The sequence below is a fragment of the Montipora capricornis genome, chromosome 13 (assembly GCF_036669925.1).
Source record: "Montipora capricornis isolate CH-2021 chromosome 13, ASM3666992v2, whole genome shotgun sequence".
In the NCBI taxonomy this organism is placed as follows: domain Eukaryota; kingdom Metazoa; phylum Cnidaria; class Anthozoa; order Scleractinia; family Acroporidae; genus Montipora; species Montipora capricornis.
Genome location: NC_090895.1, coordinates 31,304,357 through 31,326,561, shown reverse-complemented (window position 1 = coordinate 31,326,561; position 22,205 = coordinate 31,304,357). Strand labels below are relative to the sequence as shown.

Sequence of the window (22,205 nt, the reverse complement as noted above, 5' to 3'; positions counted from 1 at the left end):
TTCAATTACACATCTGCGATAAACATGCCGGATTACCAGGCAGAGAAAGGTTTACAGTCCCTTTTCTTTGAATAATTTTGTCCTGTTTTTATTGAAGTATCTTTACGACTGTGTTTTGATTTATTTTGTTTTGTTTTGTACCATTAATCCGACAGACAAAGTTAAACGGTTCCTTGCCGAATTTTACGTCGACGGCGACGAAGGCAAACTCTTCAAATATGGAGAGCAACTTGTAAGTGGAATATTTGTCAATTAGTCTTTTCCGGGTCTTTTAGGCGTTTCATAGCTACCGTTCTTCAAGAAATTATTCTTGGGTGACAACTTAATTTTGTTCGCGTCTATTGTTTTTTTGCATTGATGTGGCTTCGCTGCGAGTTAGCTTGTGACAAACTCAAGATCATTTCTCTTTTAGGTGAAAATCGCCCATCGAGAGCAAGTTGAACTCTTGGTCGACCTTGATGACGTCTCCGAGGTGAGTAAATCTGCAAGTTGATGCTTCAGGCGAAGGTGTCTTGCCTTCTTTGTACTGAAACTATGGTTGTTTACTGGTGGTATTAAAATCGAAATCCCTGATAATTTTGAAGGGATTGCAGAATGCTTTCATTTCCACACGATTCCTGTTTGCATTTGGTTCGTTTCTTTTGAGAACAAGTCGGAATCGAATTGCCCTGCAAGAAGTGCCTTTCTCAACTCGACGAGAAAGAAAGGGCTGCAGAAATAGAGGCACACATTGCGTGCGTGTGGTAGTGCTTTAACCAGACGATTCGTGACACAGTGCTTTATTTCACTGTCAACTTAGCTGCGTTTTGTTTTCCAGGAGATTCAAGTTGTTTTTGCATAATATGTAAATGTAGCTCTATTAGTAGACAGTATTGCTTTGTTAACAATGCCACGTGGAGGTTGGATGCCTTAGGCATCCTGGAGCTTCCACTATTGGCAGCCAGCTCCAAGTTGGAAACTGCACCGATGGCTGGCAAAACCTGACAAACCAGCCATGAGTGCCATTGAGAAGACAGGCACCCGTCACACTAATAAACAGTGGAAAGTAGAGGGGGGGGAGGGAAGGGAGGGAAAAACCCCTAAACACTCGGTACAAAATGCTCCCTCCTTCTTCCCGCCACACCGATGAATAAGCTGTACAACGTAAAGCATAAGGAACCTAACACATGCGCAAATATAACAAAACCACTGACAACAATAAATATTGACTGCAGTCGCTCCTAGTTGTTAACTCAGTTAAACTGCATTTAACTAAATGTATCGGAAATTATAGGAGTGCCATGGTAGATGTCTTAGCTAATTAGTGCGCTTAGAAGACATGTGGTTACTAGTAAAATACTAAAGCTAGAAAGATTGAAGAAAATAAAAGGGAATCGAGAAAGCTGACATGAAGTTCCCTTCAACTTCTTTTTCACAGCAAGTTTAAGTGTTTACTCTGAGCATCTGACAGCATTGCTGAAGTTAAACCCTGTCCAGTGGGGTTAGTATTTGGATGGGAGACCTCAAAATAAGCGACTTGCTCTCAGAAACATAGGAAACATAGTGTCGATCGAGAGTGAAAAAAAATGCCATCAACAACAAAATTTACAAGAAGGAAACAACATAAATTTTGTGCCAGCGAAAAACAATTTGGGGAATTTTTGCTGCGTTAATTTTGGCTGCACAACTAAATCACAAAATGAAAGTGACATTGATTTCAGCAGCCACCTCTGATCACGTTACCTTGCTAACAGGTCACGAAACAATCTGTGACAAAATGATGGCAAAACACCAGGTTTTTGGTTTTTTTTTCCTATCGAGTGTTATAAAGTTTAGCAAGAAATGTGCGAATTCAGCACAAAGATCACAATCATCCAACTCTTGAGGTTGGCTATGGTTTCTGCAAAGTCAAAAATTCACTCTCCTAGACGAGGTCATTTATCACCTGAAAACTCCAACATTTTGGAAAGATAAGTGGCTTTACTATTCATCAGTGTCACAAATTACTTGCTGATTTTGGGCCTCATTTGTTGAAATTCAAGCACGCTTTCAACAGACCTGTTTTTTTTTATGCATGCTCTGTAAGCCTATTGCTGCCATGTCCTTACACTCTTTATTATAAGCTCTTGCAGTCTTACACTCTTACAACCCAGTCACATAGTGTGTAGAGCACTCAGTGAAAAAATCTTGTAAAGTCTTTATTGAGTTTGTGCCATCCGTTGCTTGGAGACTGTTTCAAACCCAGGACAAGTCTCAATTTCACTCCCAGACGCAATGTTGATTTTTATACTGAAGGCTCCATTTTGACCTTCGCCTTGTCAAAAAATTAATATGGTGCATGTGCTAGTTTTGTGGTTTGAGCATTGAGGGACTGTCAACCTATTTTTTAATGGCACTGTACATGTCATATAAGTCTTATTATTTTTCTCTTAGGTTGATCCTGAGTTATCAGAGAACATTATAGACAATGGGCGACGGTATAAACAGCTATTTGAAGATGCTGTATTTGAAATGTTACCTGACTACAAAGAGAGAGAGGTGGAGTATTACATTAGTATTGTACACCACCATCAAGATTACGAAGAAATTACATCCCACTGTCCACTTTTCCTGACAACTGCTATAAAATTGTGTCTACTTTTATTTATTCAAAATTGCAAAAAGATTACCTTTGTTCTCAGACAGCAAAAAATGCCCTTATATCATTGTTGCACTGTCTTATTGAAAGATTGCGATATTCAATACTTTGTCAACAAACCTTGAAAGTAGACAGACTTACTCTTCACGAACACATTGGCCATCCACTTGGTAACATACCATTATTTCCAGTTTTTAAGATCACTGTCACAAGGTTGTGTATACAGGGCTCAAAGTTAACGACCAAAATTAATGGTCGCACATGTGACTAAATGTTTGATCGTGCGGCTAAAAAATCATGTGCAGGGCTCGAAATTAACGAAAAAATCCAGTCGCATTTTGTGATAAGATATGAAAATTTAGTCGCAATTTCGCAAATTTTAGTCGCAAAATCGGCGCGCTGCATTGTGTTGTCAGTGGTTTAGCAAAAAATATGAGCCCGCAATACTTGTGTGTAAAGAAACGGCTGAAAATGGCGAATGATCGAAGAAATGGAGCTGTGCACGTAACATCGCAGCTAAATTACTCTACAATTACGCTATCTTCAGAGAAAATTCACAGCGAGAAACAAAATAATTTTGTCATTTCTTTATTTATTTTAGCAAAAGTAGCAGCAAAGTGGCAACTGCTAACCCTTTTGTTTCGAAACAGCGAAGGTGACAACAAGTCGCAAATTTGCAACTTCTCTAGATATTTTAGTCGCAAAGGGAAAAATTTAGTCGCAAATGCGACTGTATTGGTCGCAATTTCGAGCCCTGATGTGTGATCGCACTTGTGCGCCTTAAAAGCTCAATTACAGTACAATTGAATTGCCTCTCTGCTTTCTCACCTGACTATACTTGCGTACTCTGAGTGGTACGTCATGAAACAGAAACATCAATCAACAGATATAAAGATATACATCTACTTTTGGAAATTCAGCTGACGGCAAGACATATTTTGGATTCTGAACGTGACATAGCCCCTTTAAGGCTTCTTTGCATTCTATACAGCCGTGTGAAATGCATTTCAGTTGTCATGACCAAAAATGTCGTCTTGTCATGCTTCAAAAGTAGTTTGCAAATCAGGAAGCTTACAACACATACTGGATTGCTGAACGGCTGCCTCAAAAATGCGATCGCTGCCTTTGACGGGGACAGTGTAACAGAAATGGCCGCCGACAGTAGTCAGAATTCAAGCGTCTCTTTTGTTTTTTATGAACAAAACTTTGCCGGCTAGTTCATGTGCAATAGCCAGTGAATTTTGCCGGCCGCCGGCTCTTATTGAAAACCCTGTGACCTGATGGAATCATTGAAGCACGCGCTATTATCAATAAATATGAGTTGTGTATCTATTCGGTTTTCAAGTATGTTTTCTTTGGTTACAACTGCACATTGAATCAATCAAAAGAGATTCATGATTTACAACGCAATATTGGCCATATTCCTTATTTTTCCATTCGGATTTCAAACGTAAAATTAACCAATTCATCTTATTGTTGTTAATTGCACGTCCTGCAATGTTTTCGATTGTTATTTCAATAACCCGGTGTGTCGTTCGTAATGTTCAATGCCGTTTAACCTCATTCATCGCCAAAACTTGCTCGGCCGTTCAGTCGCGCAACCTTACCGTTTTTAAGTTTTCTTCAGTCGTTCAGTCGTGCGGTTCATCTGTGCAAAATTTTCTCTGGTCGTTTGATCGTTCACGCCACCTGTGAGAACGACTATCCTACCCGTTTTTATCTGTCCACTTGCCGCGCGTTTGGCCATTTGCACGGATACTGGAAGGAACGTTTTCCCATGAGAGGTCACATTTATCACAGTGAAGTTTATATATTTATATAATTTGTATTCACCTGATCTAAGGTTCAAGTCAAAGATGCTTTGGATGTCTATATTGAGCATCGGCTGTTACTAGAGCAGAGAAACAGAAATGATACAGAAACAAGAGACCCAAGAAACAAATACCCACCAGAACTGCTTAGGAGATAGTAAGTCTATTGCTTGAGGTGTTTTTAAACCAGTCATAGTATTACTAAGCACATGTTGAGATGTTCTGAGATTGTGAACAGGTTTTATACTTCCTTATAGCTGTTTTAAAGTGTTGTAATGACGTGGCCCAATTAGGATAAGTGTTGACGCTGCTTGCTGTTGTTAGACTTGGTCGGTGTTAGGGGATTGCCGGCTCACACAGAGATTAAATATGTGAGGGAGTATACATGTACGGTGTTTCCGTCCTAGTAAACATCCTAATAAGCTAGTTTTGAATTGTGCAGCAACAAAAGAACAGAGTCGAGGTTCAGGGGAATAATTTGCATTTTCTTTTGTTTTGAACAATACAATATGCTAATTATTCCCCTGAACCTCGACACTGTTCTTTTGTTGCTGCACAATTCGAAACTAGCCTATTTGTATGTGAGCATAACACCTTACTTACATATTGATATATATGTAAATCCTGAGGAACTAGGCAAAATCCTACATGAAATCCTAGTAGAAGAAAGGACTAGTTCCCACGATGTAATATGTTGGCTTTGTATGCATACATGTATTTGCACATTTGATTAGGCAACACTACAAATGTACGTGTACTTCCGATTCGCATCAGGTGAATAACTGATCAAGTTATACATGTAGTTCGACAGGTCACGTTAACTAAGTGTCACACTTTCCTTAACTTTACTATGCAACTAAGACTAAGGTTTGGACAAGATATTTCACATGTTAATTAAGTCATTGAGTAGATTAGGGGTTGACCATTCTGTTGTATTTGTAATCTTGATCAGTGGGTGTCATGCTTAGAAAATTGTTTGGTTTGTTCACAGTAGACCTTCCTTGAACAAACCCAACATTTTTCCAAATAGATTACTGTAAAGACTCTCAGATAAGCCACACCTTTTTTCCAAAAATTTGCGATCAAAATCGTAGGTGCGGCTTATCTGCGAGACCATTTGGGAAAGGTGCTGTGAATTTTGGTGTCCAGTCTTCCATCGTCTGATATTATGCCTGGTTACACAGCTTTGCGCAGTGCATGCAAGAAAACAACAAATTTATGCACAAAATTCTATGAAAAAACTGCCTTGAATGGAGAAATACCTGTGAACAAATACCAGAATAATATCAATCATATGCCATAAGTGATGGACATGATGTTTATTCTACTAAAGAGCTAAAATTACGGGTAAGACTTTAAAGTATTGTTCGATCCATTGTTGGCGAGTTTGCCTTGGATGAAGACAGAACACTTCATGGTCTCGACTTTGGATTTCTTTCGAGTTTTTTTCATGAAAAACTTTTTTTCCAAAATTTGAGTTGCTAAACTCGGGGTGCGGCTTATCTGCGAGTCTTTACGGTATATTACTTACATTGCTTCAAAAAGGGTTTTTGTCAAGGGTTGATTCTTGCGTTGGACTTACGACTGTTGCATGATTGGTTCAACTCCTGAGGTCAGAATTCTGTCATCCACAGTGTGTGAAAAATGATAATTTATTACATAACTTAAGCTTACTGGTTTATCTTTGACTGATGTATAAGATTAATACCGTATTTACCTATGTATAAGTCGACCTTTTATGGCCTCAAAAGAAGCTCCAAAAATCGCCCTCGACTTATACACGGGTCAAAGATTTTGAGCCAAGTTCCAGCTACATGTAAGTAATTTATTCAAAATTAACATAATAATGTTGTCTTGGGCATAACGAATGCAATGGACAAAAGCCGACGTACATTGTAAAAGACTTCAAAATGAATGACAAAAGACTTCAAAACAAATGTAAGCAATTCCAGTTGAAATAAAAAAGGATTTGTCCAACTCTAAATGTTGAAGATACTCAAATATGAAATAGACACTGGAAATTTTCCTTTTCCAAAGGCGGAAAGGTCTATAAGGCATTTCTGTTTCTTCGAATAAAACACGATCGTTCAACGGCTTAGTAACCTGGCGCAATACCTCGTGTTTGCGTTTAAGCATCGTCACTTGTGTTTGCGTGAAAATGCTGGTTGGTAATGATTGTTTTTTATTCTTTATACAAACCTGGCAGATTTACATGTAAATGCTTTTGCAAACTTCGTATTGTTTGGTTTATGAGTTTTGTTTTGTTTGTCATTTGAGAAATTGTAAGTCAAGGACCAATTAAACCTTGCACATTTTTGCATCGTTCGCAAGTTATTTTCAAAGATTGACTCCTGCTTCTGTGATGTTGCATTGTGCTTATCCTCTAAAGCCCTTTATCCTTGAACAACGAAACAGGCGAGTTTGAGGTTTACATGTTCGATTTTCAGATAACTTTTTCGAAACTCAAGGACAAAACGTCCGCAGCTGCTGAACAACAAAACTATTAAGCGCTTGAGGCCCTGATTTTTTTGTGTATCCACATTTCCTGAAATCAAAGAATACAAGATTAGTGTCCCATGAACATTTGACAAAGAAATTGTGTGGTTCCAGAAAATATCCATACCCCCACCACGGAAGACTTTTTGATTTGCACCCCCCTCCCTCCAGGATTTTCCGTTGCAGGGGGGTCTTTGATGACCCTTCTGCCCTCAGGAATTTCCAGAATTTTTTTACTTATAAAAACGAAAGTGAATTAGTTACGTAATTGCGGTAGAATTTTATTACAACAGTGTAAACATTAAGGTTAACTTTTAGAAAAATAGAACGCTTTGTTAAGCTCATTATCCAGCTAAACTTTCAGCTTGTGCGCTATCAACTTTGCAAAGCTTAAACATTTGGGTTGCACGTCGACTGTTTCACGTTTTTGTGCGAACTTCAATGAGAACATTTCACTTGCTTAAACAACTTTGCAAACCATAGTAAATAAAACAGAAACTTTGTTCCTTTGTCTACACATTTTGTCAGTTTCTTCAGGTTGATTCTTTAATATTTAGGGACCACACATGTTGACGCGGTAGGTTTTGTGAACGTCGTCACAAAGGCGATTGTTTTACGAAGAATATTATTGACGTCAAAATAATCCATCATATTTGTAAACTTAGATATGGCGATTTATGTGCAGTCTTCAAATTTACTGACTCTCCAGCAGTCCTTCTCGCTCGCCTCACTGTTGCTTGCCTTTGAGCCACGGATGGAAGCGAGAGGGCGACTGTTATCATTTTTGGCGCGATTTACTTCCTCCAGTGAGTAGTCAAACTCCTGTTTTAGAATTTCCAGTTTGACATAACGAACTGATCCTCAACAATCGTTTCCCGAGGCCGCGTTTACTCAAAGAAGAGAAAACTTGACTCCCGGTTCCTGTCCGTGGTCTAAATGCCACCCACAAAAAAGAAAATGTCGTTGCACACAAGCGTTGAGATGGTGGGAACTTGCGTCTTATCGCATTTTCAATGAGTTACTACCCCCAGTAAAACATAAATCGTATCAAAAATGTGTTTACTGCATGTGAAGGTAGCGAAAAGTGATACTCAAGTGAACGGAAGTGTTGGTTGGACGAAAAAGAGACAAACGTGGAAGTCTGGGGACGAGATTCCAGTTGAGACCGCCATTTTGAATGTTTTGAATCCGTCCCAAATGAAAGACTCATTGTTCTTAGCTTCGGGAGATTGTAGCGCTAGCTAACTCAAAGAAAAACAGAAACATTGAAGCTAATAGTATTAACTTTATCTCAAAACTGACTGTTGTTTCAAAACATCGTCCGATAGTGTGTTTTGTGCTTCAGATCGATCGTATGTTGCTTTCAATGTTTTGTATGTGGTTCGTGACCCTTTGGAAAAGTAGTTTCCCACAAAACCCCCCTACCCCTTGGAAATTACTACCCTTTAACCTCCCCTCTCCCTCGGAATTTCCAATTGTCTGCCGTGGTGGGGTTATGGATATTTTCTGGAACCACACATTAAGAAATTGCGTTTTTTGCCATCAGAAATGGGGGGTCGACTTATACATGGGATCGACCTATACATGGGTAAATACGGTATTTGTTTTGTTTGAAGTCTTACTTTAATTCAAAAAGGGATAATATAAGATGTGGGTTATTCTGTTGAATAATTTCTTTTCAGCGAGGTTTATTTCAAGCACCTTAGCAATCACAGGGCCAGTGCAGTCCGTGAAGTGAAAGCTGACAACATTGGTAAACTTGTTGTAGTACGTGGCATAGTCACTAGATGCACAGAAGTAAAGCCAGTGGTGGAAGTTGCAACATATACATGTGATCAGTGTGGTGCAGAGTCCTATCAACCTGTATGTAGATGATGTTGTGTGCATTATTATTGTAAGGGCTTGGTTACTGCTGCAAGCGCGAACATAGAGAAGACAAGTCTTCCAACCAACAAACATGCCATGTTTTCTCCCCCCTTTTGTGCATGCCTCAAGGGCCTGCATGGTATATTGTTATCAGTAGCAAAGAGTTAGAGATGCTAAAAAACCCAAAATAAAATGGGAAGCCCAGCTGCAACAATGATGTGATCGATCTTAAGCACGCTAAATATAATTTTATTTTCAGATCTCATCTCAGACATTTATGCCTCTGCTCTTGTGTCCTAGTGAAGAGTGCAAAGTTAACAAGTAAGACTTAAAGTGTAGATCAACAACATAATTTGTGGTTAGATTTCCACATAAAGTCCCTACGTTATGCATACATGCCTTTCTCTCATCACTCCTTTGAAGAGTTCATACCCCTGCTCTGTATAGGAGCATGGTCCTGTCTCAATAGGGGGTCAGTGTGATCATGTGTTGTTATTATAAAGTTATGCATGCTTGGACGCAGACTCCACTGCTCTGTTAAAACTAACACAACAGCCAACTAGGTTCTTGATAGAGGATGCACTTTCTGTGGGATAATCATCTGCTCGTTCTTTGTGTTGAAGTACCTTATACCATGTACCTACTTGGTCTTTTTGAATTCAATTGTAGTAATACAATGAAAAAAGGCTGGATTGTGTATATGAAAATAACTTACAGTATACACAAATTTATGAATAGAAATTTGACAGACCATGTTTACTATTGGTAGCCATGACCAACATATCAGTTGGCAGTTGATCGATAGTTGAACGATAGTCAGTTGAAGTATCTGTCAAGATTTATGTCAGCCAATATGGCTTTTAGTTCACTGATACTTCGCTGATACCTCGCCGACAATTCGCCAATACTTTGTTGATAATTCCCAGAGTATTGGTCAACTGTCAGTAGAAAGAAACGCAATGCTCACTGAAATGCGAGGAAAGTTGTTGGCAGGTTTTTTTATTCTTTGACTGTGGGACAACCGGAGCAATAAATTCATCCTAGGCTCTGGCTGGGCCGAGTATTCTCAGCTAGAAATTAGACAACTGGAAATGATACATTTTGAAGGCTGCTGAAAAAAGATGATTTTCCCTTGCCTAAAAGCATGTCCCTAGTTCCCAGTGCTCTTTGATTTGCTTCATTGAGTACCGGTAATTGTGCCTTACACTAAGGTTATGTTCTATTGGGATCAGCCTTTTCAACCACAACCTGTTTAGGTTGAAGCAGTCGAGGTTTCCCAATAGAACACTTTTCCAACCATTTTCGGTTGAAATGCATTTACTCCTGGGAACACTTATTACCAGACTTCTTCACGTTGACAAGTTGAGGGAAAGCAACACAGCAGGAGCCCACAGCGGACTTTTACTGGCCCACATAAACGACAGCGGTTGCTACCAATGCTTTTTCAACCATTTCAACCTAGTTTGATGCTGGTTGAAAAAGTTGATCAACCAAACTAAACGTTTTTTTCCGAATAGAACTTTTAAAAGCCAACCAACTAAAACGGTTGATACCAATAGAACACGACCTAAAATTTTCCCCCTGGCATGATATCGATAACTGATGTCGTAATCGCTTTAAAAACTGCTTAATTAACACTATTGACCGACACCTGACACAGGACTGATATTTGACTGATAGTACTAGTTGACCGATTTATCAATGACATATGACCAAAGCTCAAACGAGATGCGTCTAGGAACTATCGACAGACTATCCACCGACTGTCACCATCAGGGTGACCAACGATCGACCGACTATCATCCAACTATTGACCGAGTGTTGACCGATACATCGGTTTAGACTGCCTACAGTAAACATGATTCGATTTGATTGGATTGGATTGGATTGGATCCTCATGCCTACATTTTGAAACTATAAGTTGCTGCTTACTTTCAAGGGCTGGTGGTCGTCTTTACCTTCAAACCAGAGGTTCTAAATTTGTCAAATTCCAAGAACTCAAGATTCAAGAACACAGTGACCAGGTGCCTGTTGGAAACATACCACGTTCAATGACAGTGATAGCCAAAGGTGAAACAACTCGACTTGCCGTACCAGGGGACCATGTGGCTGCCACAGGGGTGTTTCTGCCCATGATGAAAACTGGCTTCCGACAGCTTACTCAGGGATTGTTGTCTGAGACATTTTTGGAAGCTCATGTAAGAATCCTTTTTTATAGCATAACATTGTGTTATGAAGGGTTGCAATCATTACACTTTTTTGTATTTTAATTTTTTTGTGCAATAATGACCATGTTTTCAACAATAAGCAGAACTTAATTTGTCCAAAAGCAGTTGGAGATTACTTGGCTATGCACAGCACAATAAGTCAATGCTGATTGGTTTCTTTAAATAGTGGACAAACAGCCACTGAATGGAAGTGGGTTTTCGTTTCAACAGATGTTAGTGGTGGAGGAACGCAAGACTAAGCCCTAAAAACATCTGCGTGGGACGCTATACTTGTACCTGATGAATTCTCTCTCTTTTTTTAAATGTATCTTTGCCTTATTTTCCCCCATTATATTGCAGAGGATTGTAAAAATGAACAAGACTGAGGATGACGAGCTTGGAAATGAAGAGCTAAGTGAGGCAGAAATCAGGGCTTTGTCAGAGGGTTTGTAATAACTACCACATTTTAGCTTGAATGTGTTAGTCAGAAAGTGGTACATTGAACATTTAAAAATCAACCATGACTTTGTTTGTTTGCAGAAGCTGATTTCTATGACAAGCTTGCATCATCTTTAGCTCCTGAAATCTATGGTCATGAAGATATCAAGAAAGCTCTTTTGTTACTTTTGGTTGGGGGTGTGGATTGTACTCCGCAAGGAATGAAAATTAGAGGTACATGTACATTGATGCTACAACAATTACAGTTATAGGTAATCAGGAAAATATGGGCCATTGACATAAAATACAGCTGATAGCATCTTTCTGTGTTTTATTAATAGTCTACTCTTTTTTATAAACCTTTCCCTTTTCAATTCCTATGCTGGCTTGAAATCCTGTGATGTCGGGAAGGCTTTAGAAAACCTGAATTAACAATGTTGACCTTGCCCCAACTGAGTGGCTTCATAGCTCAGTTGGTGGACCATTGCACCTGCGGAGGTCATGGGTTCAAACACCATTGATATTTCTTAGCAACAGTGTTAGAGCAACTTTCATATGATCTTGAAAAAGTATTTGCAATTTGTTTCACGGACCAATGTTTGGCAAGATTAAAACAAAGCTTCTTATTCCTGCCAAAGAAACTCCTAATATGGGCAGTAAACAGTTCAATTAGCCAATCACATTGCTGCTTTTCAAATGAGGTCAAAGGGAAACTTTCCAGAAAGTTCCATGGAGAGGTCATGTTGTTTGCATCCATGTTCGCTAAACCAATGAAAATTTGTGCTTGTTTGTTTTTGTTTGATAAGCCAATTAAATGTTCACGTTCAGTTTTAACATTTATTTTTCAAGGTCATGTGAAAGTCGCTCTAACAATTAACTATTGTGAGGACTTAACTTCACCGGTTTGGAGCAACATGTGTGCATGAAACACTCAGAAAAGTTTGATAATACTCAACAACAAGTTGTTGGTCTTGACTCCTGTTTGTACCAAACTACTGTACTTTTGGGCAACTTTTGAAGGTTCTTTTTGTAATAATCTAATGCTACAGGCGATACTCTAGGGGAAGAAAGTTTCTATCTTGTTTATAAATATATTTACTGGCAGAACATATTATAGTATTTTTTTTTCATTTTACAGGGAATATCAATATTTTGTTGATGGGTGACCCTGGTGTAGCGAAGAGTCAAATGCTTGCTTACATTGACAGGCTTGCACCAAGAAGTAAGCTTTTTTTTTGTGCCTTCTTGCTACTAAAAAACTGTTGTTTCTGCAATATTCCTAACTTTGCCTTTCATTCTGTTGTAAAAATGTTGGCTTTTTCAGGTGTTTTTCTATAGGTCTGAACATGTGTCTGTCGTAACCCAGAGCCGCAGGACTCCAGTTTTTTGCCTACAATCCCATACTTTTACATTTTGTAACTTTCTCTTTTATTCAGGTCAATACACAACAGGACGAGGAAGTTCTGGAGTAGGTCTGACTGCAGCTGTGATGAAGGACCCCCTGACAGGAGAAATGATCCTAGGTTTGTGTGTGGGCAACCAATAAGGCTAAACAAATCAAATTCAAGTGTTAGTAGCACCAAAGCAATCTTACATTTTGGCCTCAAAATGTAGAAAATTGTTCCACTGAGAGTCAAAAATGTAAAACAACAGGGAGGAGGTCCTACATGTTCTGGGCACACTTTTCTTTCTGTTAACCCCCTGATACGAACCTTATTGAAACCAGGTGTCTCTGCTTTAGCTAAATAATTTCAGGGCAAGACCTACAAGCGATAATATTATAGTTTGTTGATCGTAGTTAATTTTATTATTGATTCTTGCAGAGGGAGGTGCTCTAGTTTTGGCAGACAAAGGTGTTTGTTGTATTGATGAATTTGACAAGATGATGGACGGGGATAGAACATCGATTCATGAAGTTATGGAACAGCAGACTGTCTCTATTGCTAAGGTAAGGTCTGTGCAAGAATTCGGGCATGTTTAAAACATGAAATGGTGAAATGACGAAATGGAGACATGACAAAGTAGTGAAATGACAAAACGGTGAAATGGCAAATGAGTCCACATGTGTTAGCACAGGTTCCCCAAACTGACTCAAATTAATCACTGAATCAGTGAAAAAGAATACAACTACTTGAAAGTGAAAAAATTAATGTGAGTGAAATTTTGAATAAAAACGGCTTACCTCCTTTTATGGTGAAGCTTCTTGCCTTCTGTGTGGTTTTTGTAAGGCTTTATGCACTTTTCAGCATGTTTATATGGTCGTCTTCAGTGTTTGTGGTTTCCCTGTGCGTATATTAACCCAAGGTTGGAAACTCTCATGCATTAGTCGGAAAGATAAGCAGCTGTCAATTCCACTCGATCAGACTAAGGACGATAGTGCTGCTACATATTTGAGTCCTCATATTCGACAAAAATTGGAGCTTTTTGGTGGAATTTACAGTGGATTATCTTTCAGACTGCTGCATTAGAGTTTCCAACCTTGGGTTAATATAGATACATAAGGAAAACACCGACACTGAAAATGACCAAAAACTTGATGAAAATCACATAAAGCCTTACAAAAACCACACAGAAGGCAAGAAGCCTAACAATAAAACGAGCTAAGACATTTCAGTGATAAAAGTGCATCAGTTTGGGGCACCTGTGCTAACATACGTGGATTCATTTTGTTGTTTCGTCATTTCTCCATTTCGTCATTTGACCATTTCATGTTTTAAGCATGCCCTGAAAGGAGGCCCATAAGGGTTTTCATTGCTAGTGTTTCTGAAACAATGAAATATACCAAACAGGGATACTTCATAGTGTAGGCAAACTATAAATATCTTTGCAACTCTATTGTTGTGTAATACTTTAAGGGCACAAATGATGTCATATTGGTTACCATGGCAACAAGTCGTCTTCAATTTAAGTGTTTGAAAATTATGTGAAAAACTCAGTCGGTGACCTACCGTTTTTATTTACTTGTTGGAAATCTCCCTAAATTCTTTAACTTCTTAGAGAGTGTGACAAAACATTATCTACAGCTGTAAAAGAATTTAAGATACATGGAAAAAAGGCATTTTACAGTTTACAGAAAATTGTACTGGATAAGTTTCCCCCAAACCTTTTTATTTGAAGTGCCTAATGTGAATGATACGTGCATGCAAAAATTCAAGATAGGTCACCAAGCAAAATTTCGAGATAAAGGCAATTTTTTTCCCGCAGGTTTTATTTCCAGTTCATGCAAAATTATGTCTATGTTCACTTCTGGTGTGTTGTGCACGCTATTTTTTATAGAAATTTGATTCATTCTGCTGAAGCGTGTCTCTTACATGTAGTTATCGTGTTTGTGCTAATGTTGCGCGCACAGCTAAAACCTCTTTCAAGCCTCCTTAAGGCCAAGTAACTGAATCTTTGTGAACAGTAAGAGTGGTCATCTGTGTGGGAGAGAGCTTTGAATCTTTCATTGTGGAATTCTTTTGGAGGCTTTTTCTCTTTACACACAAACCTTTAAAAGGGAGTATAATTTGTGTACAGGTACAAAAATTATTTCTTTTTCATTGTGCGATCCACATTCTTTGGCAGATTTACTTCATGTTGTCTCACTTACAGTATTTGTGTAATAAAATATTTTTTATTGATATGACTATCTCTTAAAGGCTGGAATCATGACCACTTTGAATGCTAGAGTGTCAATATTAGCAGCTGCTAATCCTGCTTATGGACGATACAACCCCAAGAAGTCAGCAGAGCAGAACATACAGCTTCCAGCAGCTCTGCTGTCTAGATTTGACATATTGTGGCTCATTCAGGACAAACCAGATAGAGATAATGACCTAAGGTCAGAATTCTTTATACCCTTTTAAATATTGCATGCCTGAGGCAATGTCTGTGTGACAAGTGAAATATCTACCATTTGTTAGAGTGAACTCAATTAAAGCCACTCTTCTGCATTAAATGGTTTGGATAAAGATTAAATTTCCCCATCATTTCACCAGTGTTTTACAACACAAAGTTCGTAAGAGTTTAGGAGTTCTTCATAGGGGCCTCTTGTTTCAACCCATATTTGCGAACAACTACATGCATTGAACTGTAGTAAGTTATCACTTCACAAAAAACGTTACCAAAACGAAATTGATGTACATGTAATTATTCTGAGGATACTTAAAAGTTTTTCACAACTTCAATATGAATCAATTAAGAAACCTTCTGCACCATGTACTATTAAAAAAAGGACTCTCTTCATGATAGACTGTGTAAAAGTTTGCTCGAGCCAGCATATATATTTGATCACTTAAAGGTGTATAATCTCGCATCTTGTTGTTGAAGTTGTAGTATCAGCGTCAGCTTGCAAAAAGGGGTGTACTAAACATGGGTTGCGTGTTATGCCTGCAAATTAGACTAGTCTTCTGTTTGTGCTTGCTTGAAGCAGAACCTGAGCCCCGACAGTAGAATGCAAATTGGCTGGTCCATGTTACATGCATTTTCTGACTTCCTGCCTGTAATTTTTTTTTTTGCCAGGCTTGCTCAGCACATAACATATGTCCATCAACACTGTTCACACCCCCCTACACAGTACACTGCTCTGGATATGAATCTCATGAGGTGAGTCATCAATGCCATTAGGCATTATGTTGTTGTGTTAATTCATCATTTTGCTTAGTGAGCCGCATAGCATGGCAAGTGGACTCTGCATTTACCCAAAAGGCCTTTGCTCTGGTAACGTTGTTTCGTTTTTCATAATCCACCCTCTTTCCTGAGATTGTGCATGTTCCTGTTGTGACTACTTTGTCGACTGGCGTATTGCTAGAGCTAAAGTAAGCTGCTGAGGGCCAAGCAACAGCTTGGCCAAGTTTTTGAAGTTACAATTTTCTCTCTTTTTCTTCAGACGCTATATTACTGAATGCAAGGAGAAACAACCCGTGATCCCAGAAGCACTGACAGATTATATTGTTAGTGCATACGTAGAAATGCGAAAAGAAGCCAGAACTAACAGAGACACAACATTTACATCTGCAAGAACATTACTAGCTGTGCTTCGCCTTGCGACTGCCTTGGTTAGTAGTGAATTTTTAGTGAAATAAGTCAGTTATTCTTCTTACAAAAGAAGTAATAGCTATGATAGCGTCATGCTTCGTACCAATTAAAACTAGCCACGTTTTCTTGGAGGGATGACCATGATAGTGTTGTGTGCACATTTGAAAGTGTCAGGCAAATGTTTTCTAGTTCTCTTATTGTAATGCGCACAAAATTGAAAGATGAATATCAAGCTATTTTACCTCGTCTAAAAATAATTACAGGTACTGTTAACGACTCTGCGCACACTTTGATGTCATACTTTTATTTTATTTGACAATTCACTGAAGGGAAAAATGGAGCACATACACATCATGAGATTACAAGGAAAGGTAGAAATAGAAAGCCAAAGGACAGCGAATTCAGAAAACCACGACACTTACAGATCTGTGCGGCTCTCCAGATTACAGAATTAATGGTTTTGCATACAACATGAACAAACTAACCCTAACCCTAACCCTTAACTAAACAATACCAGCAAAACTGACACAAGAACAATACGAGCCTTACAGGGATGTTAACGAGGTAGTGTGACAAAGGTAGACAAAAAACAAGCGAGGCTTAATTATGGACAAGGAAAGCTATAGTAGGAAAAACCAAGAAAGGAGAAAACAAATAAAAACTAATTACATGGAAAATACTGGAATTCGTGGCTACAGGTACATTACCTCGGGGTGGGCCATACAATCGTTAATAATTTCTTTCAAAACATTTGTCTGGAAGGCTCAGGACACCAGAATAAAATGTCGCTCGAGACTGTGCATTCCAATCTTACCCGACATTTTTTCGTCATTCTGCTGTCCCGAGTCTTCCAGTCATCCTGTTGCGTAAGCTCTTTAATATTTGACTAGGGAGAGTAGCCTTAAATGTCAAATTGAGGTAAAACAACTTTATTGAAAAATTTGGGTAGGTACTTCATGTAAGGCAGTCACGCAATTTGGGTAGGTACTTTATGTAACTCGGTCACGAAATTTGGGTAGATACTTCATGTAAGTCGGTCGCGAAAATTTGAGCAGGTACTTCATGTAACATAGTCAGGAAATTTGGGTAGGTACTTCATGTAAGGTAGTCACAACATTTGGGTAGGTACTTCATGTAAGATAGTCACGAAATTTGGGTAGGTACTTACGTAAGGCTGTCACGAAATTTAGGTAGGTACTTCATGTAACATAGTCACGAAATTTGGGTAGGTACCTCACGTAACAGGCACGAAAGTTTGAGCAGGTAACTCATGTAACAGTCAGGAAATTTGGGTAGGTACTTCATGTAAGGCAGTCACGCAATTTGGGTAGGTACTTTGTGTAAATCGGTCACGAAATTTGGGTAGATACTTCATGTAAGTCGGTCGCGAAAATTTGAGCAGGTACTTCATGTAACATAGTCAGGAAATTTGGGTAGGTACTTCATGTAAGGTAGTCACAACATTTGGGTAGGTACTTCATGTAACATAGTCTCGAAATTTGGGTAGGTGCTTTATGTAAGACTGTCACGAAATTTAGGTAGGTACTTCATGTAACATAGTCACAAAATTTGGGTAGGTACCTTAAGTAAGCTAGGCACAAAATTTGAGTAGGTACTTCATGTAAGGCAGTCACAAAATTTGGTTAGGTACTTCATGTAAGATAGTCACAAAAGTTGAGTATTTGCTTCATATGAGCCACAGCGAAGTCACATAACCTACACCTTCCTGTTACCTGCTGAGGCAACTGTTCAATGAAAAACTTGACAGATTTCCTGCGGGTAAATGGCTGGAAGTTACCGTAGTTGTGCCCATCAAGAGGTGTGTTTGTACTGTGCTTTTTATTTAATTTTCAAGTCTGATATTTTAAATAATTATTATGGCAAGTAAAGTTGTTGTTGTTGTTGATCCTTTGGCTTAGACATTCATCCTCTTTTTCATTTTAATCAGGCTCGTTTACGTTTAGCTGATGTAGTTGAGAAAGAAGACGTCAATGAGGCCATGAGACTGATGGAAATGTCAAAGGCTTCCTTAGTTGACAATGAAGGTTCAACAAGGTGAGAAATGTAAATGACAAATGTATAATATGGTAAATGGATTAAAGAAAAAAAGTGGCAATCTGTTGTTCAGAGAAGTGTTTGTCTAGATGGGGAAAAGCTACAGCATTTTTGCAAGTGCATATTGTTTGTCTTTGGTGTAAATGGATGACCAAGCAAACCTTGTGCTATCCAAAAGTTAGCATACATGTAGTATTATTTTACTCGATATTCCCCCCCCCCCCCCAAATTACTTCGAGTTGCAGTTCGCCTCTCAAAAATGCCCTTCCTCAAGCTCCCTATGGTTGTCAAAGAACCAAAGACAGTAAGGTGCAAATTGAATTTATTATTGATCAAACTTAGTTCCTGGTTAGATACTGTGAAAGCAAGATGAATTTTGGGATAACTTTGAAGTGGTGAAAATTACAGGTTATAAACTTAGTTGTATGGAAGCAAAGTTAATGTATGGAGATGGTTATGAAACTCAACAAGTTTTTTTGTTTATTTTTTTTGTGCGCTGTTTTGGCCCTGACCATGCATAAACTACACCCTTTTTCTAAAAGAAACCCAAGCAAGGACACACACGTACCATAGGCAACCCAGTTTACACCCACAGAGCATCTAGTTTATTCAAATTGTTGTTGTGAACTAAGGACAAGACATTGTGCATGGTCAAGGTCAAGTTAACATGTAGTGCAATGTCACTGTTCTTGCTTTTGAAGTTTCCAGAGTTTCATAACCAATCCATCTATATGAACTATGGTGTAAGATATGAACGATGTACAGGACAAAATACTTGGCAAGTCTGTCTGTTAGCCATTAAAATAGCAACATGTTGGAGCAGCATGTTGCACAAACATCCAAAAAAACCGTCAAAACTCAGTTTAGTAACACTTGACTGAGGGGGTTTCCCTATTATTGGTAATTTGATTTTTAGCTTAAAAAGAGCACTATTGTAGTAATTTCCCCTCCTTCATCTCGCACCTTTTAAAATGGAAAATGGGTTATTTCTGGCTAACTAAAACTTTGCTTTGTTTTTCTTCAGGACTGTCAACCCAATAGATGCAATTTATGGAATTATCAAGGAAATGGCTGGAGATGCTAGCAGTGTGAAGTACGTATACTTGATGAGTTAGTCTGCGACTTGTTGAATGGTTTTAGGTTATTATTTTTTTGTCAAATGATCACTAAATCTTTTAGCAACAAACAGGGCTGAAATTCTACGTAATTAATTCATTATTGCAGGTCATGCACAAAATTAAGGGCAAAAGGCACAAACAAGGAAAAAAAAGCTATTTTCAGCTTCTCTAAATCTATGTAACTTCTTGTGAGCCGTACTACCGGCAACAATTTCTTTGAAAACGTTTTTCCTCAATTTTTGGAGTTAATATATAAGTAAGAACCAGTTGCATCATTTAACCATGCTCAGAAACATTTTGTTGATTCTGAATTCCAACTGTGTTGTTACCATGCAATTCCCTAGCCAGAGCAAATATTTCCCACTTTTCATCCTTAAATTGAGGTTCCTCAGACTAAGAATGCTTTTTTTGTAGGTTTCAAGAGGCACATCAACGCTGTATGACAAAGGGTTTTACACCAGATCAGTTTGACGCTTGCATGACAGAATACGAAGAACTTAACATTTGGCAGATCAACTCAAATAGGACAAGGATTACCTTTGTACAATGAGTTTTAGCATCTGTTCTGTGACTTTTTGGGTCTTGTGCAAAGTAGATTGGTCTCTTAGTTTTCTCCTAGTGTCACACGCTGCACGACCCTTGTGTCAAGGGTTCTTACAAATGTTATTGTTCAAGACCACAAAGTAAGAATGAGGGATTTCTAAAGTTCTATCATTCAACTTCTTTTAATTTTATTACCTTAGTCATTAAGATACGTGTATTTAAACTACTGAGTGATTTTAACTAGTGTTGCACACATTCAAGTAATACATTAATGTTACATGCACCTTGGAAATAAATGTAAGAATTTGCTCTTTAATTTGTCATTTTATTTTGTTTTCTGTGGCTGGAATTAATAATAATTAATGCATGACAAAAGAATGTTGTGAAACTTGACCCTTGTTCTGTTCCCATGCAGATTTGTTTCCAGTGTTTTATCTTAAAAAAATAATCCACGTACATGAGTAGGCTGTGTGATCATTTTGAAACTCATTGGATAAAACAGGTGGCGATAAACAATGCAAGAGCATCAGTGATTTAATTTGTGTCTTCATTGTGAAGTACGTTCCTGCATCTGTTAAATTCATTGCCATCAATGGATTGCCTTTGTACATTCAGGCAACCCATTAGTTTGCTTCTTTTAAACTTTCACACGCTTGCTGTGGATGTCTCAAGGCAAAGAGCTGCTTCCTCACAGCAGGCAAATCCATTAATAATCTCGTTGAATCATTGTTGGTGCTGGAACTGCTTTAGAACAAGCAATACACTGCTAATTAAGCCTCATTCAGCTCTGCTTTCCAAACTTCTTGTGTGCATCAGTACTCCTGACACATGCTCAAGTATAGATCATCGTCAAAATGAAATGTCTAGTGTACATTACAAATTTATTTTTAATTGTCTATTAAATGCAGCTTCATTTCCTTTTGGCATGAAAGTACGTTAAATATACTCACGCCATACCTAGAAATGTGATTTTTGAATTGCAGTATAATTTGAATGCGAAGTGAGGAAAGGAAATTCTGAAAAACCCTCAGTTCTCTGTTGCTGTCAATTTTAAATGAAGCCTTACTAGGGTTGGGAAAATTACTCCAGGAAGTGGAGTTGTAAACCTATCTAGCTTCCTGTGACCAAGGGTATCAGTTAAAGCCAGTGACCTTTTAAACTAATTATAAAGAAAGGAAACTGAAATGGTTGGGTTACCCCAGGACAGTGTGCCAAAGTGTTGTTCTCAGTCAAGTAAGCCCGATGTTTTCTAAAACCTTGTCCCCGACTGGCAGTGAGGGAGAAATCTTGACCCATGGACCAAATGTGACAGATCTCATTTTTTGGCTAGGCAAGCATCTAATTATGATTATTTCTGGACATGTGTCAAGGACTCCAATCCGCTGAAAATAACTGAGGAAGACTGGTTTCACTGCTAAGAAGCTCAAATGTCAACAAACTACTATTTAAAAGGATTGAATCTACACGACTGTTTTACGCAACGACAATGTTAGAGTTCCATCTGAAACATCAATAAAGGCTTAACAAAATTCACTCACTATATTTTGCCTTTAAAACGAACTTGATGACTTCATTTTGAAATGCTGGAAAGTGATTGTCAGGATAAGATAAAACTTCCTTCAAACAAAAATTCTCTGGAGCGGATTCAGAGCTACCTCGGAAATTTTCAATAGTGAAGATGGCTATGAATTGTTTTAATTTGGTGGAGAGTTTTGTCTTCGACTGCTCATTTTGCAGCAATAAAAAAGTGGGGGTCACCGTTCGTTCGTTCATTCGTTTGTTCTGATGTTGCCGTGGTAACCAATTATGTCACATTAATGAGGAAAAAAGGAAAGGAAAGGAACGTTAAATATTTAAGTGTCTAGTCGTTCTAGCGCTGGAGCACTAATTGGGATCACTGTAAACTGAAATTAACAATTAGGTCAATTGAAGTCAAATGTTGGTTTTTGAGAAGAGGGAAAACGGGAGCGCCCGATGAAAACCTCTCTCAGTGCAGAACAGAGAACAAACAACAATTTATTCAGGTACTTCCATTTTT

The 22,205-nt window shown here is 38.4% G+C and overlaps 1 protein-coding gene across 1 annotated transcript in view; it reads left to right on the top strand.

Annotated features, from left to right (window-relative positions):
* LOC138028748 (DNA replication licensing factor mcm7-like) overlaps positions 1-20,483 on the top strand; it is a 20,516-nt gene extending 33 nt beyond the window's left edge. Inside the window, exons 1-19 of the mRNA XM_068876350.1 lie at positions 1-49; positions 156-232; positions 413-472; positions 2,413-2,517; positions 4,461-4,585; positions 8,607-8,787; positions 9,050-9,111; positions 10,730-10,988; positions 11,358-11,442; positions 11,538-11,669; positions 12,574-12,657; positions 12,872-12,958; positions 13,259-13,383; positions 15,074-15,255; positions 15,936-16,019; positions 16,303-16,471; positions 18,400-18,506; positions 19,531-19,599; positions 20,039-20,483. The exon at positions 1-49 is cut by the window's left edge and continues 33 nt beyond it. Of these exons, the coding sequence (XP_068732451.1) occupies positions 25-49; positions 156-232; positions 413-472; positions 2,413-2,517; positions 4,461-4,585; positions 8,607-8,787; positions 9,050-9,111; positions 10,730-10,988; positions 11,358-11,442; positions 11,538-11,669; positions 12,574-12,657; positions 12,872-12,958; positions 13,259-13,383; positions 15,074-15,255; positions 15,936-16,019; positions 16,303-16,471; positions 18,400-18,506; positions 19,531-19,599; positions 20,039-20,174 (2,154 nt within the window). The 5' untranslated portion in view covers positions 1-24 and the 3' untranslated portion in view covers positions 20,175-20,483. The remainder of the gene's footprint in view (positions 50-155; positions 233-412; positions 473-2,412; positions 2,518-4,460; positions 4,586-8,606; positions 8,788-9,049; positions 9,112-10,729; positions 10,989-11,357; positions 11,443-11,537; positions 11,670-12,573; positions 12,658-12,871; positions 12,959-13,258; positions 13,384-15,073; positions 15,256-15,935; positions 16,020-16,302; positions 16,472-18,399; positions 18,507-19,530; positions 19,600-20,038) is intronic.
* Positions 20,484-22,205: the final 1,722 nt, after the last annotated feature.